Source organism: Anser brachyrhynchus, assembly GCF_964034855.1.
Source record: "Anser brachyrhynchus genome assembly, chromosome: 9".
NCBI lineage: Eukaryota > Metazoa > Chordata > Aves > Anseriformes > Anatidae > Anser > Anser brachyrhynchus.
This window is the reverse complement of record NC_137703.1, coordinates 17,566,844-17,581,301: the sequence shown is the minus strand read 5'-3', so window position 1 is coordinate 17,581,301 and position 14,458 is coordinate 17,566,844. Positions and strand designations below refer to the sequence as shown.

The following is a 14,458-nucleotide window of genomic DNA, read 5'->3' as shown; positions in this document are numbered from 1 at the left end:
GAACAACAGGATATTTACTGTGACCAAAAGTGCAGGACATATAGCCCATCTCTCGAAAACACAGAGCAGCAGCTGCTTGAACCAGTTCAGAGAAGATTTCTCATGGGAAAACTGCCCTCTGTTTACTTTATGGTGCAATATGTAGTGTGGCTGTCAGGATGGGGGAAGAGCATCTGCAGGCGTTCAAACTCAACAAAACCACAAAGTGGTTTGAATTGCACTTTTGTTTTCTTCTCTTGATAGTATAAAGGAAATATACGTAGCGATCTTTATTGAAGTGTCAGAAGCCTGTGTGTCCAGATACAATTGCACAACTGCTGGTATCACAAGTGCTTGGAAAACTACCTTAAAAGCTCCATGTGGAAATTATCCAGTGAGGAGGAATAAAGAGGCATCTGCAGAGCTGCGATTGATGACCAAATGATAGCTTCACACAGTGACAGACTGAATAGGCCACTATTAGGGCTTTTCATTGGTAGGGCACTCTGAACAAAGTCCACTCACATGGGATCTCCCCACTCCTTGTTGCACTGGTGTTAAGCTCTCCACGAATCAGCTTTCCAGCCCCTGGAGGATTCTCCCGACTAAGGAAACCCTTGTATGACAATTTACTTTAGCACTGAATACTTTACAGAAGTAGCCATCAGCTTTACAAGTTTCTGCTCTGCTTCAATTTTAGTATACGAGCCACCAAAGAAAAAAGCCTCTCCCAGGAGGGTTGCTCTGCTGTCCCCTGGACTCTGATAAGAAGATGTGCCATGGCTGTCCTGACCCCCGGCCACAGCTAGCCCTAGAAGGTGGGAGCAACTTCCAGCAGAGTTAAATCCAGCCTTCAGTATCTTTAATGCATACTAGGGTCTGGCCCTTGCTGAATTAATCAGGGATCAGCGGTGAGGGGGGTGAGGGGAAGAGATCACAACACTTTGCACTTCTGGTCTGCTGTGGCCCACTTGTGCTCGAGTTCAGAAATGAGCCCTGCACCTGCCCGTGGATAATACACAAACAGGGAAATGCACGTGGAGTTCACAAGCAGTTGGTCCAGTTCCTCTCCTAACCCCACGTGCACCATAAGCTGTGCTCCTCTCCTAATTGCCGAGCAGCTCTAATCTGCATCCCCACTACCTTGCTAAGGCCGGCCGTCACTTCTTGCTCACATCCCGCTAAGAAAACATGGAGGTGAGTCAGTCAAAGCGCACTGGGATGCTGTTTTCACAGTGATGGCAGCATCCTGGTGCCTGAGAGTAACCCAGAAGATGGCACAGCTGGGCTCTGGGAGACTGCAAGAAGCCAGAATACAGCATTGCAAAAACCAGCTTCACAGCGAAGCAGCCTGGCTCAGGGTCAGCTCAGGCACAGTGTCTGCTTGCTCACTCTTAATCCTCAGCAGTGCCAGGAAACGCAAAGGTGCTTAAACTCCAGTGAAAGGGCTCAAACTGTGCCATTTTTTTTTTAACCTAACCCTAAATATTGTGAAAATAATGAAATAGAACATTACTAAAGGAAAAGAGGAGACAGCCTAGCAACACAGGAATTATCTGTACCTTCAGCTGGAATCCCTGCACGGCTGAAGAAAGCTGAGGTAAATAAAAACTAAATTTAGGTAATGCCACTGATTGAATTCGAGTTCAGAAGTCTGATGAGGGAAGGAACATAAAGCCCCAGACAGTCTCAGGGATTCTGCACAAAACAATACAATGTCAAAGCATGACGATTAGCTGACTCAAGCTAAACAAGCAGCTTGGCAGGATGGTACAGATTCATGGGACAACTGGAACAGCAGCAGAGAGGTCCCCCAGACAGATCTGTCTGAGACTGAAAACAGAACCCGTATCTATTAGACACTCATGAAAAAGAAAATGGGAAGGCAGCTCCATCTGACTAAAATAAGGGGCAGATAATAAGGCAGAACTGGGGAGAAAACGCTGGAGAGGAGGAGAATTCCACGAGGACGTAACATTTTCAGAACTACATGCAGCCACTAAAGGGGTGGAGGCCAGGCTGCTTGTCCCTTGCTGTGTCTGGTGGTGCTGTGCCCCTGTGATCAGCAGGAACAACTGCAGAAGAACTGACCCAGATCTGTTTGAGGACGATGCTTTGCAAAGTCCAGCCACCAAAAATCCTACAGAAAATCTGGAAACGTAAAAGTTGTCCTGGCACCGTAGAGGACTGTGAACCTGTTGCATCTCTTTCTTTCTGGCCATCCCATGCACATTTCTGAGGGTTATGAAACCCAGAGAAGGTGAAGGAAAATAAGTTGGAAATGGAAAAAGCCAGCCATCATCAGAACAGCAGTACTGGAAATATTTTAGCAGCACAAACTTTCACTTGTGATTTCATTAGATTTTAGTTTCCATTGATCAGATTTATTCTTAGCTGGCCACCTGGGTCTCCCCCATGTGGGCGTAGAGAAGCAAAAACTCTCACGCAGGGTGCAGAAGAAGGGCAGCTCTTTGTACAGCCCATTCTCAGTCCTGCTGGGGCTCATCTGTGGGTGGCTGGCTTCTGGCAGAAGTAGCAGGGCGGCGTACGCCTCGCCCTTCGCCTGGTAAAATGTGCACTGCGCCCACCCACGTCTTCTGGGGAGTAATTGTGGTCCCAGGCAGCTAAGAACGTCACTCACTCTCTGCCTTCTGTGCATGGGTTAATGCTAAGCAGATCACCAGTATCCTACCCTCATTTTAGCTCATTTTAGCCTTGGTGAGCTCTAGGATTACAAGACCAGGGCAGCAGCACTACCAGCCTCACTTCTAAATACTTTGGAGAGAAGGATATTGCAAGCCACACATAAAAATGTGGAAGTGGGCCCTCTGCCATAGGGTGCTTTCTTTAACGTCTTTGTGACAGCGTGTGCTAACCTCATTTGCTTACAAAAGCAGCAAAGAGGGGAAATCACATCTTTCCAGCAGAGAAAATACAGGGAGCTCTGCAAGGTTTTAGTTCCGTATTGGAGTTTTCCTATTTGGGGCCTGGAAGGGCTATAAATGGGAAAGGTAAAATTTGTAGAGTCTTAGGCTTATTTCTCTTTTCCTTTGAGCTGGACTTTACTGACATCAGTGGAATTGCTCCAGGTTCACAATGATTTAGTGGGAAAGAAAATCAGTGTTTAAAACATAACTATACACCAATATGTGCTTGTTTCCATAAACAACTTGTGCTTGACAATTCTGTGGGTGTCATTTATGCATTACCAAATTATGCAGTTAATCGGTTATAGTGAATTTTTTGCTTTTTTCTTTCTAAACAAAGAAAAAAAGCCCTGCACTAAAAACTCCACTGACTGAAACCACCTACAGGTAAACTTCACTGTCAGAGCTGTGTCTTTTTTACATAGATTTCACATCTTTGGGCCAGAATCACAGGTCATGAGATCCAAATACAATGTTTTTGAGGGTAAGCAGGTTTACTGTGCCAGCAATGCAGGTTCTGAATGCATGCATGTGGCACCTACATTAAGCTACAGCATTACCACATTATACTGTTATCTCTGAAAATCAGCCTGTAATTACCTGAAGAGTCCTTTGCAAAGAAGCGTAAGCAGTTTCTTCAGCTGGGGAAGATTGCTTGAGCCAGTCTGCACCATCTCAAAGTCACTGATGATGTGAACTCGCAGGTAATCCTGGATGAGCTTAAGATGCTCATCAGAGACACTGGGAAAGAAACATAAAAGTCAAAAAACAGCTCTCTGCTCCCAAATATTAGGCAGCTTTATAGCTTTTTTTTTTTTTTTTTTTTTTTTCTGAAACATCCAGTGCCAGCACAGACAGATGGGGGCAGTGTGCCTTGGATTTCAGTTCAAATATGCAATTTTCAGAATTGGACTATGGATCCCTCCCCCCACTGCTGATACCTTCTCCTCTCTCCCCTTCACCACCCTAAATTCTCTCCTTCCTGACTGCTGAGCGCTCATGCCAGGGGAGGTCTTGTGATGCCTAGCTTTGCCAGAGCCACAGGCAGATCATCAGCCCTGGAAAGTGAAACCAGGCTGCTGAGAGGTAGCTAATAGTTGACAATTTGGGGATTCTGGGGAGATGAAGACCCCTTTTCATCTCATCATATCCCACTTAGAAGGCTTTATTCCAAAACAGTCTTGAGGGCTGCGGAGACTGCAGAGCTGTATGGGAAGCACTGCCTCTGCGGTGCCTGGACTCTAGCACCACAAGAAGGGATGAACCAAGCAGACTGTATGTGCTGTCCTGTGCTCTGACAAACGCAGAAAGTCCCAGCTGGCTGACAGCAGATGAAGTGGTGCAGGCAGCCAACCAAAACTGGGTTTCTCCCAGTGAGCCAGCTGCTACTGGCTGACCACAACAGGACCTGTGCTGCCATGCACTACCACTGTTTGCTCACCCAGCCTCCCACTGCCCTGCCCACAAGCATGCCTTCTGATTATATTATTTTTTTTTTTTTAGTTTTGTAGATTTGACCATTAAATGTCACAAAGCTTCCTCTAAGGCTTCAGTGGATGCCCAGATTTGACACACCTAGCATGTGGGACAATGTGAGTCAGACCTGTAGCTGCAATAAATCACTTTGAGCACCTGTAAATCCACACAGCAGTTTATTCTTTTTGAGGACTTGCTGATGGCTCCTGATTCAATCTGCAGTTTAAGTGCAGGGCTAGTATACCACATTCTCTCAGATATCACCACACTCCATACAAAAACTATAACTTGGTGGAGAAAGTCTATTGTTGATTTTAATACTTCAAAAAAGTATCTTTCGTAGATGACAGCTTGACCATAAGGTGTAGCCAACACACCATAGGTCTCAGTCTGTTCTCTGTTCATTAGTGTAAATGAAGAGTACTTTGGCTGAATCTTTGGGACAGCTGGGGACCTATTTGAGAGACTCCAGACAGTACAGAGCTGGACTAAAGGCTGATTCTGCTGCTTGTGACTTGCCAACCTCACCTGCTCGTGTCCTGGTACTGCAGTCGCTGGAGTAGTGTCTCAGAAAGGGACAGCTTGTTGACATCTGCCACCCTGGAGTTTTCAGGGAGAGAAGACACATCCTTCGTCTCGCTGCTTGGTAATGCCATGAGGATATTGCGCGGGGGCAGGATGGGAGGCGTGGGTACCAGGTCTAACAAGGAGGAAGGGACAGGCACAGTCATCCCAGCACAGCAACGTGACCACATCCCCCTCTCCCACAGGCAGGGCAGAGTTTGCACCACAGTAGCAGTCACTGCAGAAACCATCCCTTCGGAAAGGCCTGCGGTTCCACAGCTGGAAAGCTCAGGGCTCGATACTGGCCCAGTCATACCCTCAGTGATGTGAGACCAGCAGGCTGAGCCACCAGGCTTGGACCTCCTGTGCACTTGTGCTCTGCCTTGCAGTACAGCCTTACCCAAGCCACCCTGACTGTTCCATCTGCAGAGCAGCTATGAAGGCTAATTAGTTACTATGAATATAATGCTTAGAAAGCATAGCTGTACCTCATCCATATCATTACTGTTATCATGGAGATGTGCTGCTGGGGCAGAACGGATGGAGGGGCATGTTAGGAGGAGCACCGGAAGCTGCTAATGGAAAGAAGCAGACAGCTGAAGTAAGCAGACATGGATGGAGAAAATGTAATGCAATACAGAGGGACTGAATACCCTGCCTTGTCCTGTAGCCATCCAGTTGGAAATGTGAAGTGTTTTCCTGCTCTCTCAGACCCCTGTCATCTTGCTGCTCAGCATATTATCCTTCCCTTTCCTGGGAGAAGAGTGGGCCTCTCCATTTATCCCAACCCTTGTTGCCTTTCTTTTCATACCTACTGCTCCAGCACTTTGTTATGCCTGTCCTATGTAGCTGGTTGAGTCAGAATCACAGAATATCCCGAGTTGGAAGGGACCCATAAGGATCATCGAGTCCAACTCCTGGCACCACACGCCACCCAAAAATTCAGACCATAAGTTGACCAAGAGTTGTGAGGGTTTTTTTTTTTTGGTTATTCCTAATGGTCGAATTCTCATTATTAAAAAAAACCACACCATCAAAGAACTGATCCTTTGCTCCTGGGCAGAAGCTGTGACTCACAGAGCTACCACAACCCTGAGCAACAGCATGGCTGAGCAGTGCATCTGTGGGGTATCTGGGTGCTCATCTGCAGACAGAGGCACCTCTGCAGTTCTGTGCTTAGGACGGGCAGGCATCTATAGGCCCTACATGGGTCCAGGATGATGGCACCAAAAGCCTTACAAAATTAAATTCTGTATATAAATGGCCCAGCCCACGTGCTAATATCTCTTCATCTAAAGGCTCTTAGTCTTGGCTAGAACTTCACTCCCTGCTGCTTGCTTCTCTGTGTATTATTTTTGCTGTAGTTCCCTCCCCCGCCCTGAGAGCAGGAGATTTAATGCAGCTGGCCAAAAAACAGGAACATCTTTCCTGAGCAGCTTTGCAAAATTTTGTTCTGTTTCTTCATGATAATTGCAAAGCAAAATCTTTCAGCTCCTATTAGAGATCCATTGGATTGCACAAACATACACAGGCATATCAATCTGTTTTAGTGAAGATGCCTGTCTGTCATGGGGAGCAAGTCCTTCAGGCAATTTTTATTGTAATGCACATCATTTCCGGACAGACATCAGAAAGGCCAGGAAGGATGCCTCTGTGGGCACGACCTTCCCCTGGGATTTCGGAGAACAATGACAGATCCAAGGGATGATCTAGGAAAAAAAATCCAAGGAACGAACCTAAACCAGTGAGTGTCAGGAACTCACAGTGACATTTCATATATAACATTTGGGATGATGCCAGTCACACCTCTTCATCATACATCTGCCTCTGTACAAAGAGCTAGACTGTCTGCCACTGTGGGATGTGTGCCCTCTGGCTATGATGGTTAGAGACTTCCTCTAGATCAGAGCAGAACAGGGGGGCTGAGTTTCAGAGGGTCCAAGACCCACAGCAACTGCAGGCAGATGCAGTGCAGAGAGACGCGATCCAAGTCTCTAGGGGAGCACCTCTGCTGCTGGGACAGCAGTCCTACGGCTGCAGTGCAGGGAGAGAGGTGCAGAGACATGAGAGACGGCTGAACATAACCCAGTCTGAGCCCAGGTGAAGGACAACAGATTAGTCAGGCCTGCACCCAGGACAATACACTCTGCAGAGAGCCTCAGTGTATTCCCTCAGGGAGCTAGTGTTGCTCCAGATGCAGTACCTCTCTGGGGCCATGGGGATGCACTGCCTCAAGGTCTTGACAGCTCAGGTCTCTCTGTGCCCTGCACCAGTTTTGTTGCACAACACCCTCTAATCCTCCTGCCAGTACAACTACCTCCAGTCCAGAGTAAGTGTCAAGGGTCTGTCTCATCGAGTCACATCGTGGGCTTCTTACCAGCATCCTCCTCTGGCTCATCTGGAGCTTCTTCCTCTTCTCGCGGCACTGGATATTTGAGGTGCCATACCAGACCCATGTTCTCTTTCTTGTAAAATTCTATCAGTTCCTCCAAGTTCTCAAAATACTTCACGGGAACACCCTCTGATGCCTGAAACAAAACACAGAGGCTGTCATGGCCTGGGATTTCCTACCACAGAAGAGTTGCTCCTCACAAGGGAAAAACAAAGTCATAGAGAGAGCAAAACCCACGCTCACTGTCCAGAGAAAGCCAGCCCAGCTCTTCCTGCCCATCAGACCACTGGCTCTGTGCGGAACAACACTTGCAGTGCAAACAGAAACAGATATGCACACATGTTCCAGCCAGTCTCAGCAAAAATGGCAGCCTCAAAGGTTCAGTGAAGCCAAATGGAAGAGCTCTCTCGCTTGATTCAGTGTGCTTGGCATCAAAGCAGAAGAAATCGTTAAAAACAAAGAACTCTCCCAGATTAATTTTTTGCATTCCCTCTTCTGCTGAGCACAAACCCCTGGACTATCTTGTATTTTGTGGCATCCAGGAAGAATTTTTCTGTGAAATTGCAAGGTAAACATGTCTAAATCTAGATGTTAGCATCCTATTCCTTCCAGGATTCAAAAGCTCAGAGCTACGTTCAAATGCAACAAGCTGGCAAGGCACTGTCATGTGAAAAAAAGGTGCTCAAATGAAGATTTCGGAAGCTGAGGACACAGATAGCACTGTGAATGCATCAGGCAGGCATGACACTGAGCTTGCCAGCTGAATTTTAACTATGACTAAACCTGTTTCTAGCACAGCCCTGGCCACCAATCTCAAGAAATAGATACTTGTAAATGGCAAATATAGGGAATAAGGTTTTAGACATTTGCAGAGGCAAAATTTTAGAGCAATTGTATCTATATATCCGAAGTTGCTGTGAACGGTAAATCTGTTGGGTTCGCCAAGCAGGAACAGCAGCCATCCCTGCAATCCTGCTACTTTGCTCCAACCAAGGGCCATACCCAGGGCAGAGAAATGCTTTGTCACGGCTCTGCACAGACCTCCCCGCCTACCGACACGAAAGAGCAGCGTATTATCTCCAAAACTGCACTTAAGGATTATGCAAACCCTTAACAGAAGCTCTGATCGCCCCTCGCGGGGCGTGCTCTTTCTGGATGAGAGGTTTTCCTGGAGAAGCCAATACAAGCAAGCCCCACCTGCACGTGCAGCAGAACATCAAGGACAGGGGCAGGACCGTGCGGGGTAGCTGCTTTCCAGAGCAACACCAGGAAGTGTTCACACCTGCGGACACAGCAGTAGCGGGCAACCAAAAGAAATACCAGATGATGCTAGTGGCAGGCTTGACTTGCACTATTTTACATGTATACAGCTAGATTTTGCACAGGAAACATGTTTATGGTTTAGTTGCTTAAGCCTGCAATCTGAAATAACTCGTTATGCAGCCATTCTTGAGACATTCTGGCTAGAGACAGGCAGGACACATTCATTTCTTTTTGCTTGCAACAATTGGCTGTAAAAATTAACATACATAAGTTTTAACGCAAGTTTGAACAGGCTTATTTACCTGCCATTTGTTTGCCCAATCTCTTATTATCTGTGAACCTTTTTTAAAGGCAAATTCATTAAAAACAAGAGATTAAACAGGAGAAACGCTGACATAAGCCTTAAGTGAGCACAACAGAAAAATGTCTTCAGTGAGTCCTAGCAACAAGATTTCTTTTCAGCTTTTCCTCAAAGAGTAAATTCTCTGGCCAAAAATGAGGACAAAGCTTTCAATGCTGAACCACATTTGAAGCCTTCACTACCCTCAGGCCTGTCTTTCTGTTTTAACTACACCCGCATGCCTCTAAAGGCACAGCAAGAAATTTTCCTAACTAATGCGTATGATGCTTGAGAGCTCTGCCTGCAGCCTCCCAGGTGTTCCTGCATTTAGCAAGATTTATTCTTCTCGTATTCTGGAAAACGGCACATTCAGCATTGAGGCAGTGCTTGGGCAAACAGTGGATTATGTTTTCGTTTTGCCCTGAGCTACCCCGAAGGGCACCTGGAAAAAGGCAGCAGGCCCATGAGAGCACGCACTGAGACCCTAAAACACTTAGAGGGTAAACAGGGAGGGTCGGGGTTTGTCTTCTAGATCTTTGCAAGGGAAAGCTTTGCTGTCAGAGCTCTCCCCCACCTCTTGGATCACTGCAGCCTGCCCCCGCTCCTCCTCTTTCCAAACTTGTCTTCACACTCCTACTTCACTTCCAAAGGCCTCGCTGTTTGCCTGCTTCCCTGACCTCCCCTGACATGGAGGTGAGCCATCCCGCTCCTGCACAGCACCCCTCCCACCCCAATGCCCAAACGCTGCCGCATCCAGCCTTGTTTTGCCTCTCAGCTCCTGCAAGACAACAGCATGCCCTGCGCAGCTCTCTTCAGGACAAATGGAGCCTTGATGTAAGTGGGAGGAAAGGCTGAATTAGCACTTTTTGCTGCCAAGGAGAGTTCAGTCTCCAAAACCATCCTGGTCTCTGTGGTAACCAGAAGCAGCAGCATTTTCTAAGAGGCCTCCTTCCTCTAAACTCATAGCCTTGCATTTCAGGAGTGGACCGAAGCCTGTGGTCCAGCTCAATTTCCCCAGAGAGGCGATAAACCCTGGCTCACGTGCAGGAACAGACATGCAGAGAGGCCTGGCCATTACGCACCTTATTTCTGGCAGCTTGGCTCAGGCACACGGGCTTCAGCCACCTGCATGAACCCAGCCATCTCCTCTCTCATGGATAACGGGGACTCGTGGCCACCCCAGCCTTCACTTGCCCTGCTCCAAGCTGCACCCCTGCCATGTGGAGTAACTGGGAATTGGATGCACCTGGATCCAGCCGCTCCTTCCCAAAGAGAGCCAGTCTCCATCCCGGCTCCTCCAAGTGCCCCCTTTCCACAGCACATTCAGGGCAAAAAGGACCCGCTCCCCACTGTGCACAGCAAACATAAAGGACAGCACTTTCATGTTAGGACAGAATTCAGCAGGGAGCTGAACGTGTGTTCCGAGCAGCTGCACAGGGATGATGAGAGCTGCAATAAGGAGGCAGGGAGGCAGGGGGGGTCAGGAGCTCCGACCAGCTGTGGCCAAGCAGCGGGAAGGATGGGGTGGCCTCAAACTTGCTCGGCTTCCTCCCGTGGTAAGGGAGCTCCAGCGTCTTCCCCAGTTGCTATGCATCATGAGAATCTGAAAGGAAAGATCGCTGGATTATCCTAGCTCATTTTCTTTTGTGCTGTAATTGTTATTTGCAAGAACCTCAATGGAGGAAGCACGTGGGAAGGGCTGTTCCCCTCTGGCACGAGCAGCGCCCAACAACCCTCTGCCTGTTTGCCTGTGCTGTGAAATGAGCTCCTCTTGATCCAAGGCAGCCCCCAAAACTCCTGCTCCCCCTGGGAGGGCAGGGAATGCAGCTTTGCGCTGTCTCCCTCTGCACAGAATCACAGCAACAACTATATATTGCTTGAAAGGGGAGAGAGAGAACTGTAAAAGCAAGACCACACTGCACTTGCCTCTCCTCATGGGGAAAGAATGAGAACAAACCCGGCATGACAAATGCTAGTTGCGGTATTTGACACGCGGCTGCAAGTTGTCCAGGTGCCAGTGAGCAAGGACATACGCTTTCTTCGCACCTGACTTTGCAGAAAAGGTTCATAGGCTAAGGAGGGAGAGCAGTGGTGGGAAGTAAAATACCAGCATTGTGCTGCTCAGCATCTTGTAGAGACCATCAGCAAAAAACAGACTGGTGGTGCACTCTGAATAAACAGCCTCCAGAAAACCACATTGGATGTCAGGAGCAAGGCAAAACAGAGCCTTAACTTCATGCAAACTTGCTCTTGTGTTTGAGACAGGGAGCAGACGTGGAACAGGGCAATGCAAACAAAAGCGAGCAGGATGGGGCAGCGCAGAGCAAGCAGGAGCCACCCAAGCAGAGCCCAACAATGAAATCCACTTCCCCCCACCCCCTTCATTTAGTAAGTATTTCCTTCGGCTTATCACAGGACAGATCTTGTTTTAATTGTAAAGTGAATTGTTTCAAGTCATTAAAAACGTGGATGGCAAGTGTCATCTCCAGAACAACACACCACATCCCCAGAAACTTGCTCACACAGCTCACAGGACGGGGGGCAGCACAGACGGCAGGCTCTGCTTCCAGGGTGCCGTGCTCTGCATTGATTCCTCCAGCATCACTGCAGGCACCTCAGCTTTGCACTGATACACACATACAGAAAGGAAACACTGAGCGAATATATGTAATATAGGGAACGACCTGTAAAACTGCAGAATTGCACAAAGAAATCTGGATAACCGTGAATCAGGCTGTGCAACAATTTTACAGTGGGAAACTGCATCAGAAAAAGCCTATGTCTTTGTAAGATCTATTAGTGGGACTGTCATATGAGACCCAGGAAGAAGCTGTCTTTCTGTACTCGGTGCTGCAAGGCCATATCTGGACTGCCGCATCCACCCTGGCACTGTTTTTTAAGGAACAAATGAAAATACCAGAGGGAGTCCCAAGGAAAAATGACAAGGATGGCAGAACAGTTGGAAAATGTGATTTACAAGCAAAGCTTGAAATAAAAGTCTTGGTACAGTCCAGCAAAGGGGCAGCCTGGAGAGGTCACGATAGCCGTCTCGTAAGTTTAAAATTCTCACATAAAGAAGATGGCAATCAGCCGTGCAGTAAGTCCCCCAAGGACAGCAGATGTGGCTGGCTTGCTTTGCAACAGTGGAGACTGAGATTAGATCTCAAGGGAATTTGCCAAAGACAGTGCAGTCAGGCTACACAGTGAGTGTCCCTGTCTCTGGAGGTGTCATAGCAGAGCACCCAGGCATCCCCCACAGCTGGCTAGTAAGCACCAAATCCTGCTCCAACCTGAAAAAAGGGCAAACAGTGGATGTGGAGGCCTTACAAGGCCTCTTGCCACCCCTAATTCTGCGCCTGTAGGAAGCCCCCTTCCAATCTGCCCGCTGCCTCTTTGCCCAGACCTCGCTGTATCCTTGAAGAAGGCTGGTGAAACTGAACGTGAGCTTGCTTGTCACGGTCACCCAGCTCTCTGAGCTGCATCCCAAACCAAACTCTCAGATCGTCCCCTTACCCTTCTTACTCCAGCCTGCTCAGCTAGAAACCGTTTCCCACAGGATGTCCTGGTATCTCCTGTCCTCCAGAAACTGCCCTCAGCTCTGCGAGTCCTTCCACTCATTTCTCTTGCACCTTCTTTAACCTCGCTGTATGATTATTTGAAACAGTAGCTATAACTTGTTCCCACCCTCACACTGAATAGGTTTCTGGGTTCTCCATTTCAGAAAACATGTATGGCTAAAGCCCTTAATCACTGGTCTTTGGCTAAACCTTGTGATCCCTTTCCAAATTCATTTACCTAAACTTTTTGACAGCTTTTAATATGGCTGATCATCTACTCTTCCTTTATACCTGGTGTAAAAAGGCCAACAGGGCCCAGCCTAAGTCTGCTCTTCTTCATTATCTCCAAGCAGCATCGCCCGGACACCGAAACACCTAGACAAAATGATGCTCCTGATGCCGGTGTGCTGAGGAGCAGCTCTGAACACACCTTTAAGAGAAGCTGCAGGTGGACTACAAGGACAAAGCAACAACAGATTTAAACAACGTAGAGCCCACGCTACGGCAGGCAAGGAAGTGGTTAACGCGGGGCTCATTACAACAACCGTATAAATAGATGGCACAGGAAGTCTGGGGCCCTCAGGAGGAAGAGGAAGTGTTTTCCTTTCCTGAGCCAAGGCGCAAGGAGGAACTAGGAAACTGGTCATCTGCTTGTATTGCTTAAAGGCAATCTTTTCTAACCAGAGTGCCTTAAGCCAGGTATTTAAATCCATATATAGGCATGTCAGGACCAGTCAGTAAGTTCTCAAAGTTAAAAAACTCCTGTAATACCCACCAACTTAAGTGGAAGCTGAAAATCAGGTCACTTCTACTTTGGTGCTAAATGCTGGAAGGAACATTTTTTCCTTTTAGATTTGAAAAAAAAAAAAAAAAGTCATAGCTTTCCTGCTTCGGGAAACAGTTGTCTTCAAGACTGTCTGCTAGCTAGGAAGTCTAGGTGGCATTTTTAAATTTCCTTTTGGCTCTCATGTAGGCAGGCATATATATTTCACTAAAAAGCTGAACTTAAGAGATAAGAAATTTCTGGTAAATGATTTCTAAAGCAGCCTGTTTGGGCTTCAGTTTTGTTTTGTTAGAAAGCATTTCTTATTCATAGATGAAATCTTGTGCTAAGCAATTTCAGGAGCATTTCACAGGAATGGGACCATGCGCAGGAATCACAGCTGGGAGAATAAGCTATAGCTACTTCCCAAAATACAAGTCACCCAGAAACGTACCCTGTCGTGAATGCAACACCCACGGCAGGAAGAAAACGGGGCTGAGCACAGAGCACAAAGGGAGAGGAACAAGTAAGTGGCTGAGGAAAAGGGGGATCCTGTGACAGGGAGAGTCAGTAAAGGAATGGACTTTAGTTAAGTGGTGGGACAGCAGCGTTCAGGCACTTGATAAAGCTCAGTAACAGGGGCCCAAGTACGGGAACTGAGCAGGACAGAAGGGGCAACGGGAGGAAACCAGAGAGCCCAGGCAAAGGATGCCCGCGGGTGGTCAGAGCTGCACCTCGACTGCAAAAAATTGTATAACTTTTTGGGAGAACGGCACAGCTTAAGTGTGGTTGTGGGATATATAATCCGAGTAACGGTGGACAGAACCGAAGGTGAATAGTTCCTGTCTCCTCTGAGATGCTTTCTTGTCCCATTTTGCATATGGTTTGATCCTGATGCTCAGGTTTGCTTACTCTTGTCACTTTTGCTAGAGTGGCCTTTTACATGTAAGACTTTGGGTAAAGAACATGGAAATTAGAAAAATCCTGGGAAAGATGGCTTCAGAAGTTCTGAAAGAGGAGATTATTGATGGAAGTAAACAAGGAATTGCAAATTATTTAGAACTAAGTATGCATTACTTCTGTGTTTTGTTCCTGGCTGAAAATCAGACATCACAAACAAACAAAGCACTAAGTTAAAAGGAAGAAAAAAATAATTACTGCTTTGTCAATCCTTTAAAACCCCCCTCTGTTCCTAAA

The 14,458-nt window shown here is 47.3% G+C and overlaps 1 protein-coding gene across 2 annotated transcripts in view; it reads right to left on the bottom strand.

Moving 5' to 3' along the window:
- The window catches only part of INPP5D (inositol polyphosphate-5-phosphatase D), a 52,851-nt gene that overhangs the window by 20,226 nt on the left and 18,167 nt on the right, over positions 1 to 14,458 (bottom strand). For both annotated transcript variants that reach the window (XM_080605076.1, XM_080605077.1), the window contains exons 3-5: positions 7,324 to 7,474; positions 4,911 to 5,082; positions 3,507 to 3,647 (exon numbers count right to left, since the gene is read on the bottom strand). In XM_080605076.1, the coding sequence (XP_080461202.1) occupies positions 3,507 to 3,647; positions 4,911 to 5,082; positions 7,324 to 7,474 (464 nt within the window). The remainder of the gene's footprint in view (positions 1 to 3,506; positions 3,648 to 4,910; positions 5,083 to 7,323; positions 7,475 to 14,458) is intronic.